At 40.3% G+C, this 23,612-nt stretch overlaps 1 protein-coding gene across 1 annotated transcript; it reads left to right on the top strand.

Annotated features, from left to right (window-relative positions):
- Positions 1–13,834: 13,834 nt before the first annotated feature.
- ackr3a (atypical chemokine receptor 3a) lies at positions 13,835–19,294 on the top strand. The gene is made up of 2 exons (XM_005723597.1): positions 13,835–13,983; positions 16,737–19,294. Exon 2 carries the CDS (start codon positions 16,806–16,808, stop codon positions 17,946–17,948), a length of 1,143 nt encoding a protein of 380 aa, XP_005723654.1. The 5' UTR covers positions 13,835–13,983; positions 16,737–16,805; the 3' UTR covers positions 17,949–19,294.
- The last annotated feature ends 4,318 nt before the right edge of the window (positions 19,295–23,612 follow it).

Genomic DNA, 23,612 nt, shown 5'->3' with positions numbered 1-23,612 from the left:
TTTCAGCGGAAAATAGAATGAATTATTTAGTGAAAACATATCGTATGTATGTCTAGCTAAAAGGTTTCAACACCTCTTACTTCTCAAGCACATACGATTTCCAGTCCAACTTTAAAGGGAAAAAGGTTAATATTAATAAACGAATTAATTTTATATTTTCATTATAACTTTTTAAAATTTTTACATCTTTAGCTGTGACTCCATAGCTGCTGTTACAAAACTTCTCGAATTTTTGGTGGAAACATGTGGATCTGGTTCCAGATTGGGCACAAGCACCAAATATATTCCCAATAACATTTATTAAGCTATTTATTTACATCTATCTATTCTTTTTTTAATCAATATTTTAATACTGCTGTATATCTTTAATTTGTATGTAAGTATTTGTTTTTACTTTAGAGAAATAGAAATACAACTGCAAGACTTTGCATTGTCCACACGATGGCACTGCAACTCACCTTTTTCTGTTAATACCCATATAGATAAGATTGATATGTAATTAAGTTTGCTTCTTTTAATGCCCATAATTTACATGACCGCAGGCTAAACCACAATCTAACGATGGTTTCATCTGTGTGTAACTATGTGTTTTGAAGCCCCACTGCAACATGTGATCAACCACGAAAACCCACTCCTGGTAATTGTGCAACTGTAGATTGAGAGGATCACTCAGCCACCGGACTCAGGTAAGCACAGAAGAGCACACAGTGCTGCAACAAAACAGCCTGGGATCGAGTAGCTGGATGTATCGCTGTAAAAACATACCCCCCAGCAAAACACATGATCCCTGTCTGTTACAACAAATGTACAAAGGGAGGGAATGCTATGACAAGCTCAGTAAGAAGCACAGTCAAGAGCAGCACACTAGAGTGAAGTTTAAGAAACAGAAGAGCCACAGAGATGACATAAAACGTCTCATAAACACTAAAATGCTCCGCAGTTTTCCAAAAATCTAAGAACTGCTTTGACAAATGTCTGCCAGTCATTAAAGATGAAGTCAGGCTCAATAAACTAGAAAAAAAAGACAGACCACAGAATGAAACATAGCTGACAGTGCTTAGGCTATACTGTATGTCTCATTCAAGTGGCATGCCGCTATGCGTTAATATGCAGCAGTTGCTGGTTACCCACCTCCTCCTCACAGTGGCTGGGATAGAGAGACTTAGGACAGCCTTTGGTCCCAGATGTATGCCAGCTCATGTCTGCCTTTGATGCCTTGTGCTGGCTCTAATTTTTCTTTTCTTTTCTTTTTTACAGGGCAACTTCCATGAGTGGGCTTCACCTCCGGCAACTGTTTCTTTGCAGAAAACTAATGCAAAGGAAAACAGTGCTGGAGACCAGTAACAGTAGAGTGAGAGGATCACTCAGCCACATCTGTTTCATGTGGCTTGAAGACTTCAGGAGTGGCACACCATACTGAAAAACCCCAAAGACAAAGAAAGAAGCACACACGCTCAAACATCTACAGTTGCTGCACAATAGACCACACATGCAGAAACGCAGACAAACATGGGCTCTGTCTCTCTCAGGATTGGCCCAAATGGGGAAAAAACTCACATTGTCTTGAAGCAGAAGAAATACTTGGATTTTTTAAGTTTAAAATAGGCTAAATCTCCAACTTACTTTCAGTGAATCCACATAAAAGTGCCACCCATTCTCAGTAACAGATATATGGAAATAAGAGGCATGAGAATTAATCCTCCAGTGGCAGCTGGCTGATTGATGACCTCGATTGCTAACTGAGAGCACCTTAGTGTGGCAGAGCTAGATGGGCATAGACAAACAGCTTGTTAGGCTTCACACTAGCCTGAGCAGCTTGCACACATTAGTAAGCCATCATTCATAGCTGACACTTTGCCTCAGAAAAAGGAATTTTCTTTGTCTAGTTTTTGCTGGTAATTGTGGAAAGTTTTGCTTCTGATTAGACTTAATCTAATCTAAATATTTCTTTTCTTGGCAGCTTGGAAAGCCTTGACTGTGTATGCTCACTAGCTTATTCAGCGCTGCTGCCAAAGATGCTGCTGTGGAGGTTTTAACAGTTAGGAGCTGCACAGCAGATGTAACAGAGCTGGCATGGCATGACGTTTGAAGTCACTGCTTTTGCTGTGGACATCAGCGGTATAACTTCGGGTTGCAGGAAAAGTAAAGAATCACAAACACGTCTGTTATGCAGGGAAAACCTGCATAACTGGTATGGGAGGAAGGGAAACCAACATGAAAGGGCAGGATTAATTCACAGAGGAAGAGCTTTATTATTTTTCAGGTAGAGCCTGAGTGCCTGAGAGCATTTGTGTTGCCCTGTAAACACATATTAAACCTAGTTGTAAACGTTTTTTATTAAATCCTCAGTTACTCATTCAGTGTTCTTGCAATCATGAAAAACTGGATGGATCAGGCGCTTACACTACTTAAAAGAATCAAATACCACGGGAGCTTTCACAGTAAGGGCTCATAAGAGATTTTTTAAATACTGTCTGGTTATGTGGAATATTTCCCCCCACTGAATCTGTTTACTACTTATACAGAACAAGAAAGCCATTAGGTCTTTAACCTCTGGGAGTTCTGAGTAAGGGTTTAGTGAAGATGGCATTAAAAGAGACTAAAAGTCACACTGTACACACTGCCAGTGTGTTTCACTACAGATAAAAAGGCATTAAACAGGCAGATAATGGTGGACATGATTTACTACATCCTGCACAACTGTGGCACCCAGGTGCTCAGATTTTCTGGGATCCAGCTCATGTTTCTTCCGAGCCCCGCAACGCTATGCAAAAGGGCTTGCGTGCATGACTGCAAACCTTCCAGGGAAAAGAGGCACTCTTCTTTTACTCCCTTGGACTCCTTTGATTAGGAAAAGGATTTCCAGCTGAGGCTCGAGGTCCTTGAGAAACACGATAGCAAAGAGTTTAGACTCACAGTGAAGATCCACCTGCGCAAAAGCTACTAACAGTGTTTGTTTAGTTAATGGCAAATTAAAGCTGCTTCTATTCTGAATTTATAACTGAGTAGAACATTTTATTTTCCTGTTAGACTTCCTAGATGGTAAATATTGTCATTAAGACCTAGAATGTCTACAGCTTGTCTTGTGTTTGGTATATGAGATATAGCCAGGATATCGTAAAAACATCTGTATGATGTTAAATATCATTGGCTAAGTAGAAAATTCTTAAAATTCAGCAAATGTGTTTATATAGTTTGTAATTTCAGCTGTTTTTTTTAATATAAAAAATAGGTTGCAGTATATTTATCAGAGAAAAATCAGACAGCAGATGAAAACTGACTTTATGAAGTAATCCTATTTCCCTTTTACTGGTAAGCCCACTCCCATTTACGCTGCTCATGTGGTGAAGCTTGCGCTTTGTCTCGTTCTGGCGTTTTTGTGTAAAGCTTCGACTCGTGTGTTTGGGTGACCTGACTGAATGTTGTTTTGAACAAATCAGTCGTCTTGCATGCCATCTGGGTGAAGCTACGGTGCAGTTTGTAAACAAGCGCTCTGGTGAGTTAAGGGTCCGCTTCCATGCAGGAGCGAGGTCTACGAAGACGCATGAGTGGCTGAGGCCTTTTCCCAGAGAAACAGCTTTTGTTTGGGTATGGAGGAAATGAGATGGGGGGAGGGGGGATGGAGGGGGGGGGGGAGGCACACTTAAGGAAATGGCCTTGCACTCAGATGTGCAGACCACAGCCTGTCACATGTAGGGACTGGATGGTGTGCATATTTCACAGCTTAGGTTTCACAAGGTCACTGCGTGTTTGTTTGTCTTAGTCGGGTCCAGCCTCATAATCACCTGTCTTCATAGCAAGAACATTTTCAGATCATATCCTTTTTTTTGTTCTAAAATGACAAAATAGAAAAAAAAACTGTTGAGGTAATTACTAAAGACGTCATGCAGGTCAGTGGAGGTTTATCAGCTAACGTGTTTTAGCACATAACATATGTAACTCATTATGGCCTAATAATGAAAAAATATGGCAATCTTCCATGTAAGCAAATCTACACAGCAACCTCTCAATGCCATGAGAAGATTCTGAGGAGCACTTTTTCTGATGACGTCATCGTCCCAGACACAAAACTATATAGTGCTGGAGTCTGAAGTGTTTATGTATGTTAGGGCTGTGCCATGCTCTGTGACCTGGTGTCCATCCTGCTCTCCCATTGTCCATATCAGTTCTCCCACCCTGTCTGCATTGAAGGCCATTTTTGGCTGGTTCAATGGCAGGAAGTGGGCACCATCTTATACCAGTGATTGAAAAGTCTCCGGAAAAACAGTGCTGGAAGTCCAAATGCAGATATTCATTCAGTCATAAATAACAATCTAATGTTGTGACCTGAAGGTAGATCTGGTGGACGCAACATTTCCCAGGCCCTCTTTATGTGGAGTATATGGAATATATATATTTTTTAATTGTACAAAAGCAAAAGAGTAAAAACCACCATGTGCAGTCTGATGTTATAAGTTTTCTTTTCTCATCCGTGAGTTCCTGGAATTTTCATTTGCTGCCTTGCAAAAACCGACACATGTAAAACAGAGGAAATAGAACATTAATTAAGAGGCATTAAAGGAGCAAGTTCCTTTTTTTTTGTTTAAAGCAGAGGAAGACTCTAGTGAGATGTTCCATCTTGTTTCCAGACCTAATCAAATGAGCCGAGGTTTCTTTTTTTTTTCTCCTGTAGCCTTCTTTACAATTCAACTTATTTCTACAGCCTAAAGAAAGTCTGTAGATTTAAGACACTTCTTCATTAGCTTTACTTTTTAGACCCAGAAGCTACATAAAATTCTATTTGCAATCCATGACTGGGTACTCATCTAGTGTCATCTTTAAACATACATGGTTTGTGCTCTGCTGTAGCCAGATGTCATATAAAAACTCACAAATGTTTCCAGGAGGTGAGAACGAGCCACACAAACTTCACCCGGTACAAAGGACAACTGCAGAGCTACTTTTTCTTTACTCTTGTTTTTAGGTTTTTGTTTTGATTTACTTTAGGCACAAAAATCTTTTGATTAGGTTTAAGAAAGGATCACGGATTGGGTTAAAATATATGCTTTGACAATGTTAACTGCATGTTAGAACGTAAACTTCTTCCAACTGTAACAAGGTTCTCCCTCATTTTCATTGTAAGTGGCACTGTCAGTGAAGACACCGGCTGAGACCTTTGGCTGGAGTTTCACAGAATCTTTTTCAGACTCTGAAGGACTCACGCCTAAGTAATAAGTAGTACACAAAAGAAGTTCTTCTGAATGTGTTTATTTCAACTGCACACTTCAAGAAATGTGTTTCTCAAAAAGTTAAAAGGTAAATATGAAGAATTTACAGTGTAAAGTAAACACTTTCTTCTACTCTAAATCTCCGAGTAAATCTCTGTGTGCCAGATATGACTGTTTGTTCTTTGTTAACTTTTGGGAGTTTTGATTAGGTCATAAATCGGTGCTTGTGTTTGCACCAGATGTCACAGGGTTAACAACAGGCCAGCCTTTAAATATGATGACTCACAACAGAGTGGGAGAGAGAGAGATGGTAAAACGCTGAAGAAATACGAAGCAACTTATTTATATCATCCATCCTTTCAATCTTTCGAGGGTTACATTAAAATCCAATCGGTTATTCCTTGACAAAGAAAAATGCAGCTTGTCGAACTTTGCTTGCGTGTGAGAGACTGAATCCATGTGTGCTTGTACACGAAGAAAAGCGAGGCGCGCTTCAGACCACTTCTATTAAGATTGGCAGCAGGAAAGGTCTGTAATGAAGAACTACCGGCGTTAACTTTTATGCTTTGACTTTCAGCTGCCCCCTTTACCTTCCCATCACAGAGTGCCCATTGTATGTTCCCCATCATTATGGAACTGAGGTATTTACTCTGACATCTGAGTACAATCCCTGGTCCAAAAGCCACACCAATCAGGCTAGCCTTTTAAACCACGTTTTTCTTGCAGCATGTAGATAATGTTGTTAAAAATGACAAATTCAGATCCTGTGAATAAAAAAAATGTAAATCTCTCAGTTCCAAAAGCAATATCACAGCCTGTATGAAAAGAGTCCATTACAACAGCTGTGGAGAAACAGGACCAAAACACTCTATTCAAAGGCCTGAAAAGGAGGGAAAAAACACGGGTGAAAAAATAATAACAAAAACACCACCGCCTTCCTCTTTTCATGAACTTCTGCAGGATGTGTCTTTCATCCCTTGCTCACTTTATCCTCATCCTTTGTGTTAGTCTTCCTCTCACCTATGTTAAAACTCACAGGAAACTTTTACCACAATGGGAAATTTAACACATTTTTTACAAATGAGTGATCTGAATGTTCATCGGAGATGTTTTTCTCTGGGGATTTAACCATAGATTACCACATATAAACAGTCCCACAAATTAGGCTCCTGACAGGCATTTTTACTCGGGTCAGCTGGCATTGATAGGGCCCAGGCGAGCCTGCACTTTGCAACTCTGTAACTCTCACATGGAAGGCCTGCCATCGTGTGTTTTGATGAATGGACATGAGGCTATTGGCTACGATTCAGACTCTGATGTATAGGGTGCCTGGTACTGAGAGGCTGACGTGAGGCAGCAAAGCTGTTTTGTATTTACAAGCCAAGGTTGAGTGTGGCTGGGAGGTTCTTGGAGGCTTTTGGTGGTTTGGAGTGTCAGAGTGACAGGGTTAAGGCTCCAGTCAGCCATTACGCTCCCTCTTTAAATGCGTTTCTGTATTCTAATGAGAAGCAGATCTCTCTTGGAGCATCTTCACCTCAAACTGCAGGGTGATGATAAAAACAGACATACGATGAACACAGCACACCCTATTCCTCATTTCTGTTTGGTCCTTTGCACTGATGTTCAGTTTTGTTTCTATTTGACTTGTTTTCTCTCTTTTTTTTACTCCCTGGGATCATTCTGTCTCTGTTAAACATCAATAAAAGCAATGAAAGACTGGAAATGGCCTCGTATGTTTTTGTCTGAGAGCAAAAGCTGAAACTGGGCTCCGGCTTAGAAATGAGACTATGAGGAAAGGCTAGATGAATGAGGGTGCTAATGCGAGTGCCCCTCTCTAGCAGCCCAAGGCGCAGAGGGTTGGACTCCAGATGAGGCCTGCGTTGCCACATCCTGGCCGTAATCCCCCTGCAGTGCCATGTTCACTTGTGTGCATGAAATCTGTGGGGAGACCAGGAATGGGAACCACCTGGGAGAGAGACAAATGGCTTGAGGTAATTTTCCATCGTATGTTGCTCTTGTGATTTTAATCGATCACTCAGTTTTTTTTTCTTTAAAGGACATGATATTTATACTTTACCACCATGTAGATCTTTTTTTTCCTTTTTTCCCTCCATTTAACCGAGTCAGACTTCGTTCTGCTAGCATGTTTACCTACATTATTTATTCCATCATCATGTTTGAGTGCGTTGGAGTTGTGTTTATATCCAGTAAAACCCACACTGTTTGGTCTTCTCTCAGTGCCTCACGCTCACATAAAACCTAACATGTACTATGTTTGCATTGGAAATGTCGCTTTGTGTAGGTCACCTCGGCATGTTGATGCAACGTAAAAGTTTGAAACTTGTTATAACACTGTGAACTTGATCCCAGGGACCGTACGTCAGCACCAAGGCTTTCATGTACAACCATAAGCTGGCAAAGACACCTATAAGTATTGAAATATTGCTGCAGGCTTCTCCAAAACAACACCGCATTCCAGAAATCCTGATGGTCCATTTTTCATCTAATGTTACAGGACAATAGGGGTGAAAGTTACCTACAATTTCTGTGAACTTTGTCAACAGGATCGAAAGGCAATGTGTTGCATTGCACATGTCAGGATTGTCAGGATAGGATTACCAGATTAGCTGTAAACCCTGGGGTACAAAAAGAGAGGGACACCTTCTCCTGCAGCTTGTGGAGAGATTCTGTCATTCACTAATCCATACTGGACGTTCAGTGTCCCCTGGGGCTAGACTTTTCTTCACCTATTACCTATCTCCTGCATGATCTCAGTGATCTGGCTCATAGTAATGAACATGAGCAGTTTGCTGTGTGTGTGTAAAGGAAAGAAAAAGAGTGTGGGGTGTGTAAACGGCTTGGGGAAAGCAGAATTTGCTTTTTGTTTGAATTACCAGTGCGTGCAGAGATGATGGACAAAGTCAATGGAGTATATGAGCCGCAGCCGGTCATGGCCAACGACTTAGCATGAAGGCACTGACAGATTCAGTGAGGTAAGGGAATGTAGAGCAAAAAGAAAGCTCTTCCAGAGAGCCAGAGGAAAACAATGGGAACAAGTTAAGACTTCAAAGTGACTGCTCTGGTCTCTAATATTAAAAAAAAAAGGATCAGTTTACTGTCCTGGAAGTGATCAATCCACAGAGAATTATCTTTACAGTTCTGTTTAGGGTTTTTAAGTTTTGTACCATCTTTAAACTGATCCCTCACAAGTATGCTGCTTTGTTTCACTCTTATTGTTCTCTTCAGAGCCATTTTCCTCACAGGAGGAAGCGTTTTTTTCAGCAAAAAAGCTCCGAAAACCCCTCACTGTTTGCTCAGAACACAGATATAGTAACTTACCAGTGAACATAATGGATCTTTTGGCAGCTTAAGACCTATTTCCCCTAAGCGCAAAAAGGAGAGTGAATACATTAACCAGATGGCCAGGATTAAAAAAAAAAAAGCTTACATAATCAATTGTTTCAGGCAATTTTAGGAATATTTTTGCATAAATGTTCAGCACAGAGACTTTTGACATTTTCCTTTTTTTTTTTGGACATCTGAGCAGGTCTCAGGTTTCACCTACATTCATGGAGCTGTTGTAAGGTATGCTCGGTCAGTGTGAGGAATGCCTTGATTGCCACATTTCCTGACAGAGACGCACTGTCTCTGCCAGACGCGCACCTGCACGAACAGATCCCGAAAGATCACCTCATCAGAAGCTCCGGTAAAAATATATTATTTTGGCAGAGACGGGTTGCAAAAACCCGAGACAAAGTCCAGCTTAATAAATAACTTCCAATCTTTTGTCCTTTGAATAGCTTTGTAAGGTTCAGTGGTCACCCCTCCCTCATGTTCATGCACTCCCTGACAAGCTCCATCCTTGTGCGAGCTGCTTTCAGCTTCGCTCACGCAGGTCCTTCTCGGCTTGAAAGATAAATTTAAATGAATAAGTAATTAAGTGAAAAATGAGTGAGGTTGGAGCAGTGGATAAGCTGGAATGTGCGAGTGTAGAGAAGTACACGGGGGAGCCTCTGAGCAGGAGGGGAGGTCGACTGTAACAATGTGGTGGGGAGAAAGTTTGAGAGGTACCCTTTGAATGGACATTTGCAAGAAAAAGAATGTGTCGGTCAAACCCGCCACCGTGAAGCAGGGCTAGACAATGCAAACAGCCGTCATTTGCAATAACTGATGCAGTCTTTCTCCGTTTGGTTCCTACTCACTGTTTTCCCTCTTCAGCATCCCTATCTTTTTCAATCCACTTATCTCCTGACAGTTTAGCCTGCTTCATCGTGATTTAATTGGGCAAATATCTCTCAAAAACTGTGCTTGAATGATTAAAAACAGTAAGCCTTTATCAAAACAGATAACTCAGGATGTCTCTATTTAAGACTGTGCAAATGAAGAGTCAAATGCTGCATCTCAGGAATTTTGGCAAAGACAAGCAGATTTTACTTAACCTTGTTCCCATAGCGAACAAACCTGTCTAAAAGAGTTTTATAGTCTGTATAGCATGAAAAGAAAAGATTAATCGTGGACTCTACGTGTAGCCTGGTACGTGCTAGGTGTGGGATTAGTGAATCAGACGTGGAATAACACAAGTATTAAAGCTGAGTTAAGTAATACTTGACCACTTAAGGGCAGTGGAAAAAATACACATCACTTATAAACTAACAACTACTGTGTCAGTGTATTATTTAAAATATGGCTCCTATTTACTTGCTTTAGAGATCCAGAATATTAACCATCAAGTCCAGGTTTTCTGGACTTGATGACCAAAACTTTATGCTTTCTTCTCAACCGAATGAACTTCTGAAGGAAATTCTCTCAGATGTTTTCTCTCTCTTTCTCTCTCTCGCGACATATATATGCAGTAAACATCATGGCAGCGGCTAAAATGAACCGCATGAAGACGTGAGCTGAAGATGTTTTTAAGTAAATAAAGTCAAAATGTCTCTAATGTTATCTAAGTGAATTCTTTACTCATTACACCTTTATTAAGGATGTTTTTGTGGCAGAAAGCATGTTGAAAGCAGAAAGTACACAACACACACTCTCACACACACCCAGCCACCCCTACTGTTCCCACTCTGGCTTCCCTGTGAATGAGGACAGCAGAACAGAGGTTGGCAGCAGTCTGCGGGGCTACGGATGCTTATCAGAAAGGCTTACAAATCCCCCCCTGATGCTCCTGATATGGAGGACAATGGGTATGCGTGCGTAGTGGGAACTCTCTTTAAAGCCTTATTGAAACTGACTTTACTACTTTGCTCTTTAATGAGGTCAGAGTAGCCTGCTGGCTGTATTTCATTGCTGTATACAAGGCATGCAGTCATAATAAACTTTAGCCCAATTGGTGACCCAAGCAGGTCAACAATATCATTTTCAGAAAGAAAGGCTGGACACTCTGTACCTGGTTAAGTCAATACTTCCCTCATTAAACACAACATCAAAGACATTACTTCCCTCTGCAGAGGCTCATGAGCCCGATCAAAGTATATTATTATGATTTGACAAAGCAAATATCCTTTTGCAGTGGACTCCTTAAATAAATCCCACAGTTTCTGACTCTCTTTGTGGTCCCGTCTTTGTATTGAACTTGGGGTTAATTGCTCCGGTGGTGGCAAAAGCAGCTGCGAGGCCACCAGAGTTGCAGGTGAGCAGAAGCTTTTGACAAACACACAAACCTCCCACGCTGCTTTGTGGCGCTTTCAAAGAACATTCTTGAAATGAGACAGCGTAAGAGTCAAATAAGAGGATAAAGACTGAAGTAAAACTGAAGAAAACTTTTAAAACGAGCATTGCATTTCATGAATTCTTTAAGAAAAAAAAAATTGACAACACCCGCAACACCCCTTTGCATCATGATTTGGTCGGATTGTTCAAAATGAACCTGAAACACAGCAAACATTAGACAAAAATGTAACTGTCATTATTCAGAGGATGTTTTCAGTTATCTTTCTGGGGCTGAATGTTGGGTTTAACCCATGTCTTGGTTTTGGGTGGGAGCCAAAAACAGTAAATGTGATTTACTGAATGTCTGCAACTGGTTTCATATTTAGTTGACTAGGGCGGGTGCGGCAGGGAGTTGCCCTCATATGAATATGTCTGCTGAATATAATGATTTTATCCTCAGTACTGGGATGTACTTGTTGTAATTGTTTTATACATAAAAAACAGTGGAATTTATTTTGCTGTATGAATTAGTGTAAAATTGGAGTTTTGAAATAATAGCAATTATGTTTTCATCATTTTTCTGATCATATCATCATGTTTTAATGATTTCTACCAGTTTTCTTTCCATTAGAGACCATTCTTTGTACCAACACAGTCTCACTGCAGTTTGTGAAATTGCTACTAAGACAAGTGAAGGGCTCTTATTTTGAAAGAATTTTTAAGTCTACTGTGGGAAGTTGGAAAGTTGGCATAACTCATGGGACTTTAACCCAGGACACTGGGGTTCAAATAGCGTATGATACCATTGTTTTTAGACTTCCTCTGTTATTTTGCCTTCACCCCGCCAACAGCCATTATCTTTGTCTCGTTCTTGGGAGCGTGATATCTCTTCTGTCTCTTGAAAGAATTTTTTCAACTTTTGGAACAAATGTTCCCTTTGACTCAAAGAGGAGCAAGTCACACGACACTGTGACCTCAGAAACATATTTTTGGTCATAGTTCAAGAATAATAATGACATAATTTCACACCAGTGAAAACTCAAATTGCAGTATGTGAAACTGTCCTGAAAGAAAAAAGAATCTGGCCATTATCCAACATCATAGCTTATGAGCAGAAGGCTCACTATGGTATGACCATAGTTCACGTTTAAATACTGAATTGAAGACACTGATCTGTGGTGTCCTCCAAAGTCCACACTTTAAAATATTTCAGTACACCTGGCTGATAGAAACATACAAGCTACTTGGTTGAGTTTATCATTGTTTGAGTTAAAAGTATTAGAAAAACCTGTTTGGCAGAAAGCCTTGAAGACAAACTTGTTCCATGTGTCTGTAGGCCTCTGCTGCTGGGAGACCTCCCTGATGCACTGATCACTGCTTCTCTCTTGCACTCTTAGTGCACTTGTATGCTCCTTTGGGGCTATATATAAATATATATTTATTTATTCTTTATTCATTGGACAGTGGGGATATTACATATTCATAAACTTACCGTATTACCAGTACCAGTACTACAAAGTATTTTTTCTAATGGTTTCTTTAAAAATAACATCCTTTGGGTATTATTTAACAGGAACAAAGGATGTTGAAGTAACAGTCAGGACTATAGCAGTATTTGCCAAAATTTCAAATAGTTACAATAACAATATACATACATCTCTGTATTACAAAGTGGAAGAGTTACTGTGACTGCCCTGCCAGTGTCTGTGTCTGTTGTGTCTCGAGACACATTCAGTTCATAGTTTGGGGTGGGGTAGGGTGTGTGTGTGTGTGTGTGTGTGTGTGTGTAAAACCAAATAGTAACCACTTAGTTATTTTTTAAAGTATCCATTTCTGTTCAAATGAAAATCAGTGTTTCCCAACACAAAGACACTAAGCTGTTAGGGTATGTTAACATTTAGAACCTTTTCCATTCCAGAGCTGTGTAACTGCTTGACCTCCTCTGGATATTATTAACTTAATATCTTCTCTCTCACAGAGTTGTACTGTTGCATTTCTCTCCCTTTCTCTTTCTGCAAGCTCTAGAGCTGGATGTTCCTGATCTACGCTTACAGGCCCCACCAAACTGCCAAGTATTTTTTGTTATCTGTGTTTATCTATTGTTTCTCCGCTCTACTCTCAACCTAACCGGTCGAGGCAGATGGTCTCCTTACCTGAGTCGGGTTCACTTGTAGGCTTCTTCCTGTTTTAAAAATTATTTTTTTTTACTCCTCCTGAAGATTACAGATTACTTCTGTTGTGACTTCCTTAAATATAAATAGAGCTCCAGTGAATTGAAGGAAAATAGTGAAGATAAGCCCATAAGCAAAAAGACAAAACAAAAAACCCCCAACAACAACAAAAAACAAAACAACAACAACAACAACACTTTGACCATCTGCCAATAATGTTGACTCCTATGAGTTCTGTGTGAACCATCTGAACAGGTTGTGTTTATTTATCTTAACAGATTTTTCATATATGCCAACTGCTTTCCAAAAATGCCAATCATGGCAAAATATAATGCAGCTGCAATACTACAGCTACAGCTAATATACTATGCACAATTACTTAGAAAAACAATGCACATGCAGCACAAAGTTAAGGTAGATGTTGCATGAAGATTTTTAGGACGTTTAATCTAAAATGTAAAAATGATTGTCGTGGTCTACATAAAATAATAATAATACTATTATTATACATCATATGTTTTGTATTGGCTATGTGATAACGGAATAATTATATTACAGTGCATTGTTACAGTGAAGACGTACAAAAACCTGCATGTCATTTCAAACTTGCAACTGAAATAAAATTTGCCAGTTTTACATATTCTTTTTTAACCGTTTAGCTGAATTAAGGGAACAACAGTGAGGCTAAACCGAAACTCGCTGGGCTGCTGACTGTTGATTGAACGCTTGGCGATGCCATGTCAATACGCATATCTGTTTAGGACCAGCCTTAGAGGCGTAGCTCTTAGGAGTATCAGCAAGTGCAGAACAGGAGGTTCGCATTCATTTGAGGAGGCGGAGGGAAGCGCACGCAAGTTTCCTGCGGTGGATCTGAAGTTATCCTTTTAACATCAGGGGTTATCGCAAATAAACCTGCTCTTCGAGTGAGCTGAAAAGGAGAAGAAAGACAGGTACGGTGCTTAATAAGCAGCTGTGTGGCAGGAAAAGTGTTCTTTTTTTCAACTTGTAATACCTCTTAAAAAATTCTTCTGAAATGCGCGACGTAATTTTGACCGCTTACTTCTTATACCAGCAGCTGTTTCTGTTCTATTTATTACATTTTGACACTTTTATCGACTCTTTATCGTTATAACAAATGCCAGACGAGGGGAAAGTATTGCTTAATTGTTCGTGAAACATAAACAATTTATAATAATAACCATTTTATTGCTCTCAATCCTTCCAGCCTGTCTGTAATCTGTTTGTTTGCTCCCCTATTCAAATCTGGAGTCGGGCTTCTGTATACCAAGCTCAAATCTGATAACAGACGGTTGTTTCTCGTCTGATATAAATCAACAATGACAACAATGACATTGCATGTCTGTCGTCGGAAGCAACTTGGATTTAGTGCTTGTGCGTAATGACGCACAAAACAGCACTTTTACTGTTCATCTACGCGGAATCCTCATGTCCTGTCCTAAACAGCGAATATCTGATTACAGATTGTGAACTGTAAATCGAGCCTGACAGGAGAAACTTGTGACAAACATGCTGCACCTGCACGATCCGTGTGGGCAGCATTTACACATGAAAATCGTCCTCCCTGTCTTTTATTTTCTGTGTATTGAGATACAAAAGACTTTGAACCTAATTTGTAAGTGGATAGTGGCGAGCTAAATAAAAGAAGAAAAGCTGGAGAAGAAAAGCTGGGGGAGAAGAGGTACGCTGAGCGATACAGCGAGTAAGACAGAGACGGAGAGATAGAGAGGGGTTTCATGCGCTGTCTGCGTTATCTAACGGTGTGGGTGTTGAAAGGTTAATTAGCTTGAAGCCCGCGGAGCTACCTGGCACCTGCAGGTATTTTCCATACAATATAAGGGAATTAGAAACAATTGAGGGGGATTACACTTTGGAAATCCCTCCAGGATGAATGGGTCTCCATGCCATCCCAAACAATTGAAAGTAAAAGTAAATGTGTGATACGTGACATCTTTTTAAACTGTTTTATCCCAGGCCATGCTACAGGTAGTACTTCAATTTATTATAATGTAAAAGCCATAATAGGAATGGATGCTGGAAGTAATGCTGGATCAACCGCCTGCATTCAGTATTACCACAGAACCTTTTATCTGATGTTGATATTAAAACCAAAAATTCTCTGTACCCCTTTCTGATACATGTAATTTAACACTACATATAAATTATTATTATTATTATTATTATTTTGATTGGAATTTCCTTTTTAACTCATTCTAATGTATGGTATTGCTTAAAAAATGTATCATGTCATCATACTGATGCAAAATCTTTAAAAAATCAAATATTTTCACAAAGTTTTGCAAAAACGTTGTCACCAGTCCTGCAGCTTAAAAGCAAAATGGTGCAAAGTAAACTGGACTGACCAATATTACCCAAAATTTGTCACAGCAGAGGTGTAAAGTGACATAAAATGAAAATAAATAATCAAACTGACTGCAGGCTTCGAGAGCAGACATAACCTTCCCTAGACAGCTGCACATCTTAATATGTTCCAGCTGTCCTTGTTTAGACTAAAATTCAACTTGTCTTTTTGTTCATCATCGTTTTTGAACTGGTGCCAATTATTATATGTACAGCACCGTTTTCTTATACAGACAGATGTCTGATATGGTCACATTTCACAGCTCTGTGGCATGCTGTGTCACGCAGTGGTTGGTGACCTCCATGTTTACTGTGGTCGGACCATTCTGAAGGCGTCAAGCCTTCCCGCTGGTCTCCGCACACAATTCACTCTGTGGGCGTACAAGTCAGTCGGGGGCGACGGCGGGGTTAAGCCTCTTGTTTTCTGGTTTTGATGTATCCCCTTTCACCTCTGATCTTTCACACTGTGTCAAGCTGACAGTTAGCTGAGAGAGACATCACAGCAGAATACTGTGAATGAAGACCATGTAAGGGCGAATATTTTGGTGGTCCGCCAGGGTGAACAAAATCACACCGGGTTTTAGACTTGCCAAGGTGATCCAGACTGATACTTCTTTAATCTTACATACTGTTTCAGTCACCTTATTTGCTGCATGTATGAAGGCTCTTTTTTTTTCTTTAAAAAAAAAAAAAACGTGTGTGTGTGTGGTGTGCCATGTGCTGCTGCATTATAAGATTCAGATGTTGCAGAATGACGTATTCAAAGCTACGAGCTGCCTTTTCTTTGATCATCTGGGGAGTGACAGCTGATCTTTGGCTGCTTTATGAGCAGAAAACAAACAAGACTCTGGCGTCAGGTTTCCCACCCTGACCACTGCTTTATCTTGGAATGCCCGGAACGTCCAGGAAATACACCCTGTTTGGACTTCTCGATCCCACTTCCTTGTGTCTAATCTGCACTCTGAGCCAGTGGAGCTAATGTAAACATTTATTGTGCTCCCCCTGACTGCACATCAATCATAGTAAATCCCACTGTTTGTGACACGGTAACAGAGAACCTCTATTAAGTCATGAAAGCAGTGTTTTAACAAGTTAACCGCATTAAGATTCTTTGGGATCTGGTGGCATACCACAAGTGGGTTTATGTTTTATTAGTTCATTCAGTGCACATGAGTAAAATAAGCCAGGCTTTATGCAGCAGAACCTCAGATCTTAAATATAATACCCGAAGGTTTGTTGAAAAACCTCTCACATTTGGCAGCTGTGTCATTATCAAAATAAATATATGTTACAAGAAATTATAATTTACTGTCATGTTTTTCAGACTCTGTCCCAATCAGAGGCGGTGTGTGTTACCTCCCAGCGGTCTGTTGTCCTCTCCGAGTGCTGAAAAATGAGTCTAAGCAGCAGTGATATGGAGGTCCTGTGGGACTCTTTGGATGAGCTCAACTTCTCTGACCCATTCAGCAACATAACAAGTGTGGAATCAATGGTGTGTGCAACGGCATTCAACCGTACGGCTCTGCTGAATTCCTTGTGCGTCCTCTACACTTTCATCTTCATCGTCGGCCTGGCTGCCAACGCCCTGGTCCTCTGGGTCAACATCCGCGCACAAAGAGACTCCAGCCCTCGCCACGAGACACACATGTACATCACACACCTGGCAGTTGCGGACCTCTGCGTGTGTGCTACTTTGCCTATATGGGTGAGCTCACTGGCCCAGCATGGCCACTGGCCCTTTGGTGAAGTGGCATGCAAACTCACGCACCTGCTCTACTTCGTCAACCTTTTCGGGAGCATCTTCTTCCTGGCCTGCATGAGTGTGGATCGCTACCTGAGTGTGACGCGGCATGCAGATGAGGGAGGTGCACGCAGGAAGTTGATCCGCCGTGGTGCGTGTGTAGGGGTGTGGCTTCTAGCTCTGATGGCCTCCGTGCCAGACACCTACTTTTTGCATACTGTGAAGTCAGCACACGGGGACATCATGCTGTGCAGGCCTGAGTACCCAGAGGAGAACCCCAAGGAGTGGATGGTGGGGGTGCAGCTGAGCTTCATCCTGCTTGGCTTTGTTCTCCCCTTCCCCATCATTGCTGTGTTTTACATCCTGCTGGCCAGAGCTTTTGCTCACTCCTCTTCCTCTTCTTCTACTTCATCGTCTTCCCCAGTGGAGCAGGAGCGCCACGTGAGCCGCAGGGTGATCCTAGCTTACATTGTGGTTTTTCTGGCCTGCTGGGGGCCCTACCACGGTGTCCTTCTGGCTGACGCTCTGTCACAGCTGGGCATAGTGCCGCTGACCTGTGGCCTGGAGAATGTGATCTACGTGGCCTTACATCTCACCCAGTGCCTGTCCTTGCTTCACTGCTGTTTCAACCCCATCCTCTACAACTTCATCAACAGAAACTATCGCTATGACCTCATGAAGGCTTTCATTTTCAAATACTCGACGAGGACGGGTCTGGCACGTCTCATCGAGGCTCCGAACGTGTCTGAGGCCGAGTACTCTGCTGTAGCCGTAGAAAACCCACCACAGATTTAAAAGTTACAAATCTCTGCAAAGCATTTAATGAAACTTTAATTCAGTGTAAACTTATTTTACAGCTGATTTGTTTCGTCTATTATCAGCATTATGTTTGACATTAGAAGACAATGAAAAGAGGAAATGCTAGAGTCACAGAAAAGCTTGAAGATCGTGACACTTCATCTCTGGTGGACTGATTGAAAAGCACTTAGAAAGCAATGTTATTATAAAATCTGTTACAGAAATCATGGAGCTAGTATCATTGCAAAGCCAAACCAGTGATTGTAAATGTGGTAAGTTTTTGCTGTCTATGTAGAATTATATTTGTTGTAAGTTTGTATGTGTATTCAATGTATATATATCTTTGTTTATAGTTGTATTTATATGAGTTTAAATGTGTTTTCCTCTTAAATGTCTTCACACACTGATTTCTGCTCAGAGCTCCACGTCATACAGTGCTGCCTCAGTATTTAAGTCCTGCTGTGTTATTGACCACAACCTCTTCTCACATCAGCAAAAAAAGCCTACTAATAAGACAAAAGACTTTTTTAGGTTTCTACTTATTAAAGGAACACTTCAACTCTTTTGAAAGACAGACTTTTCACTCTGACTGAATTTATGATATTAATGCTATTCTCATATTTCTAAACTAAACATAAAGACAGCAAGTTGCTGATTAGCTCAGCTCAACTTAACCTACCCTCCTACTTTAACCTTACGGCTCAGTTTTATTTTGGTCGTAAATCTTTCCAGACCATCAGTCTGGAACCATCAGCTGTGACTACTGAGCTCAAAGAGTAGATGCATGTCGCTTCTGACTGTTCTGGAAGGCATTATACAGTATCCATTGCTGTCACTCTTATCTTGTATCTGTGCTAGTGAGATACACATGTCCATGTGGTATTAATCCTGCTGGGTTATCACGCAGGCCACAGACAGCGCAAACCTTATGACCAAAATAAATGAAAAGCTTTGTTCCTCTCATACAGGCAACACCCAAGTGTTTATTGGCAACCAAATAACAAAAACATCATCATGTTTGCATGTGTGTGTGTATGTGTGTGTGGAGGTGTCTGGGTATTACAGATGCCCTGTGTCTGTGTATGAAAGAGCATGACAGCAAAAGAGGACTTTTACATGTTATAAAATGTAAATAATAACTTTTTCTTTTTTTTATATGCTGACACAGGCACATCTTCTCATGTGATTGGTTACATATGTAAGCTGTTACACCGAAATGTTTTTTTCATGTTGCAATTCGAACGAAGTTGAGAAGCAAACATGTGTCTACAAGAACAGAGGCATTCCTTTGACACGGTAATGTGTAACACGTGTATTATTCTATATTAAATGCAGACAAAATATTTTGCTTCAGTGATTTCTTCTTCACCCCAAATGATTGTTTATTTTTCTTAAACTTTAAAAAAAAAAAGGAATGTGGTTCAGAAAAAGCTTTTGCTACACTGTTTGAATAAATCCATCCAAAGAATCATCAAACTTCAGCTAAAAAGACAAGTCGGTATCACTTTTCATTGTTAATCCCAGCTGCCACGTCTAATATACGCTAAATTCTAGGATAGGAGTGGTTCAGCTATAGTTCATGAGATATGGTTTAGTATAAAAAGGAAAACACATTTTCCAGTTATTGACATACTGAAAAACTAAAGGAAAAGGAAACAGACTTTATTTTCAGGGTCAGATGAAAAGCCTTGATTAGTTCACATCTTGCCACCAGATTAATATACAAATGTGGGTTTAATATCTTTTTAGCAGCCGTGCTGCCACCAAATTGCAATACTGTTCCAAGAAGATACAAACTAAGCACTTTTTTGGATTTTCATGCCCAGTGCTTGACCTGCAAACTTCCATGTGCATGCAATAAATTCTTTAGCCAGTGCACACCCCTCTAATGGGATGACGAGCTCATTAAGGAATATCATCTTGATGGCCAAGAGGGAGGTATCTTGGCCAAAGTCAATGCTCATGTTTGCCTGAGGGCAGAAGTGTTGATGCAGTTCCTTCCAGTGTTCCCTCCTATCCTGAGGAAATGGATAATATTTTTTTTTCTCAGGAGTCACTGATAATGTTATCCTCATAATTTAAAGTACCAAAACTCTATTATTTTATCTATAACAATAACTCTGTGTTGCCTTTGTTTCTGAGTATGTGCCTGCTCTTTCTAACGTTTTAAAACAACACATTTTAAAACAGCTCATCAACCCTTGTCTACATATTTTCAGTGTCTTGACCTCCTTTTATAGCGTTAAGTCACACCACCAGCTGTAGTAATCTTGGGACAGTATAGTCTTGCTGACACGCTGTGTTGGTGTGTTATATTGGGAGCTGAAGAGCAGATCAGCAGTCTTCGTTGTTGAACCAGGAGTGCATTTATGTCATGACTGCGATAAGAAAGCTGTGCAGGGATATCCAAAGGTCAACCTAGTCAGTGCTCTGCTAATGATACTCTCTCGGCCTCCTTCTTGTCTGAGAGTCTGCCGTGATCTTTCAGCACTCAGCGTGTGGTAGTCGCCTCACCAGAGCTATGGCCTCTCTATCTGTTCTTGTGTGAAGGATTTTCCACACACAAGCCCAAGCTATCTGCCCTGAACTTTGTCAATACATTCCTGATGTTAAAGCCTAGTTACGGCTCATTTCACCCCTGCTAACTTGCTCATCTGCAGTGAAAGAATGAGACAGCTTCTGACTAACTGAGAAATGGATACTTTTGCTCTTGATCATCCTGCATGCAGGTCCCGATCAAGCATTTATGAGCATGTGTGCTCCCAAATTTCAATGTGTTGTGAGATGATTTAATTGAAAGGTATTCAGAAACATAAGAAACTTAGATGTTAAAGTAGAGCAGTGACTCAGAATAAAAGAGCAGTTGCCTTAAGAAGGAACTGATTTGGCCTCGCAGTCCTGTAACACTGTCAGGCTCAGGATCAAATACTAGATAACTTATAATTTTTTTTCTGTTGAGTACTAATAGATTTAGATAAGGAAAAAAGTTAATGTTGGTAAGGATTGTGCAGTTGCTTGACGGGTTTTACAGGTTTTAAACTGTTGGTGCTTGACAGTTGAGGCCTTTTTGTGTGGCATTTGAATATTGTACCTGCACTTATGTAAGCTTTCTAAGGGTCCTTTAGTTTCCTCACAGTACAAAAACCTGCTTTTTTAAAAAAATATTAGGTTACATGTTGATTCTGAGTTGGCTGTAGCTGTGGACATGAGCATGAAAGGCTACCTGTTCCTCTGCAACGAGCTCAGGGTGCAGCCGGCCTTTCACATAGAGTTACACACTGCTATTTGCCCGAGCACCGCCTGCAACCTTAGTTGGATACATGTTTAAAAAACTAAGTGCAAATAAATCAAAATTTTTTTAGCTGTTCCACTTTAAAACCCATGCCATTTCCAGATCACCATAAAAGTAACTGCTACACAGTGAGTCTGGGGTCCCTGCAGTTGTGTGCCTTCAGGTCCAGCTCATTCTGAGGCTATAAACATCCCATGCGCTGCTTACTTGCATGATGGTAAGCAATCATATTGCTTCGATACTACAATTACACATGGAAGATGGATGTTTGCATAGTTAAGTGCAGTATGTGCAATTCCAGATGAGGCACTAAAATGTACTCTATATATTTCAGTCCAGTTCCTCAAGCCACCCCAGTGAGCAACACAATTGCTGTCTGGTGTTTGTTATAAGAATCTTTTTTTTTTTAAATTTACGGGGTTGCCACATTTATGCACTGTATTGATGCAGAAGAGGTTTTATGGAAGGATACCCACACGTCTGTGGTTAGCTTTTAAGCAACAAAAAGCAGGACGTTCAAGGTTGGAGAAACATTGCGGTTTTGGTTCAATATAGTTGAACATGTTGTCCCAATCAGCCCAAGACTTTTCCATATAAAACTGCACCATAATCATTCTGAAAGAGTGCTGTAACTGTAACCACAAGAAAGTTTAGATTACTTTAAACTGGATATTTAGTGGGGGTGAGCAAAGTGCCTGACGTCTTTTGACGTCGTACTGATGTATTCTCATCTAATTAGAGGCAAATACTTAAGCTCACCTTTTCCTCATTATATTGATAGTAACATGCAGTCCATCCGAATTACATTTACTTCGTGATTTCTGGCAGTTGGGGCTCCCTTAGAGTCAGAAAAGTAATAATATATATGTAAATTTCCCTTCTAGCACTCTGCAGTAGAGTGTCCTATAATTTACTTGAACTGCACTTATGCTGTGATCTGATGTGCTTCTTCTACTTCTATTAGATGCTGCTTACACAGGATCCGTCAAACATACTGAAACAGTGCTCTATGCAAAGCCAAGCACTGAAAAATGTTAAGAGATTCCCCTCTTAATGCTTCTTTCACAAGATAGAGTGTTTGCAATTTATTGTTATCACCAAAGCACTTAGGGTACCTCAGATTTGTGCAATTCTCACCACCAAACGGAAAGAGTTACAACAAAATTTATGAGCTACAGAAAGCCAATATCCTGTTCAGCCTTTGCTTCTCTTACAGCAGGGTCATATATGAGTTACGGTACTACAGTACAGTGTTAATGGGGGTTATCTGTTTTAGTTTGATTTAATAAAACAGGTAATGGGCCAGAAATGAACACCATTAAGGGAGTGTTTTTCCTATAGCACGATTGTCTCCATCTGATGCTGGAAAGAGATAACATTAATGAATTATGAAACGGAGGGAAGGTGTAGAGGTAGGGAGAAATTTAGAGCATTTAGACATCTTTTTAAAATGCTTTCTATGGGAAACACTTTACAAATATTCATATTTTGTACATATTATTCACAAAAAGCTTGTGCCGTCACTGCAACTGTCACATCATTCCTGGATTTCCAGGTATTTAAAGTGGTTTCATATCTTAGTCAAGCCCGAGCTTGTTCCATTCACTCTGGAAGGAATTTTGCATGAGGAGTAAACAATGAGAAGGGGTTTTGAATTATTAATGAAGCAGAATGGGTAAAAAGCAGCTGCTTTTGCTCAAAGGGACTTTTTAGTGCAAACAGAAAGAAAATTAGAAGACCAGGGTCAGTTTAGCACATCATGACTTCACTACTGTCAGGAGAGGGCAAGTGCTGTGCCCAGATGTTGGACAGATGGTAAGTGAATCGACCACTGAATGCGATTTCAAGCACCACATTTACAAACTCACAGCTTATATAACCTTTTGTGATAGCAAAAAATTTAAGGCCATATTTTTGTGTGGGCTGGAGTACATCAAAAGAAACTGAAAGATAACAAAAGCTGAAGTTTATGTTGCTTAGATCAGCTGGTCGGTGCACCAGATCATTTTCTGCTTCAGAGCAGAAGAAAATAAATAAAAGTCTGGTAGCATTTCATAGTGTTTACAAAATGTCACTTAATGTTATTAGTATCTGCCCATGAATTGTTTGCTTGTTGCTCTTTTAATCTATGCAGATATTTCTGACTCAGCCAAATGAATACAATAAATAAAATAAATAAATATATAAATACAAATAATGCAAATGAATCAGCACTTTCAGTGCTGATGCACTGGGCTATAAAAGAGTTTATCCAGAGTTAACTGGGACTTATAAAAGAAATACTGATGATCTGCATGCTTGATTGGGCAAAGATTTTACAACAGATGCCCTTCTGTACACAGGCCTCCACTTTATCCAGGTGCACAGGC

Source organism: Pundamilia nyererei, unplaced genomic scaffold (assembly GCF_000239375.1).
Source record: "Pundamilia nyererei isolate P.nyererei 1_Seehausen unplaced genomic scaffold, PunNye1.0 scaffold00009, whole genome shotgun sequence".
Lineage (NCBI taxonomy): Eukaryota > Metazoa > Chordata > Actinopteri > Cichliformes > Cichlidae > Pundamilia > Pundamilia nyererei.
The sequence above is the reverse complement of the archived record's forward strand: the minus strand, read 5'-3'. Positions and strand labels throughout refer to the sequence as shown.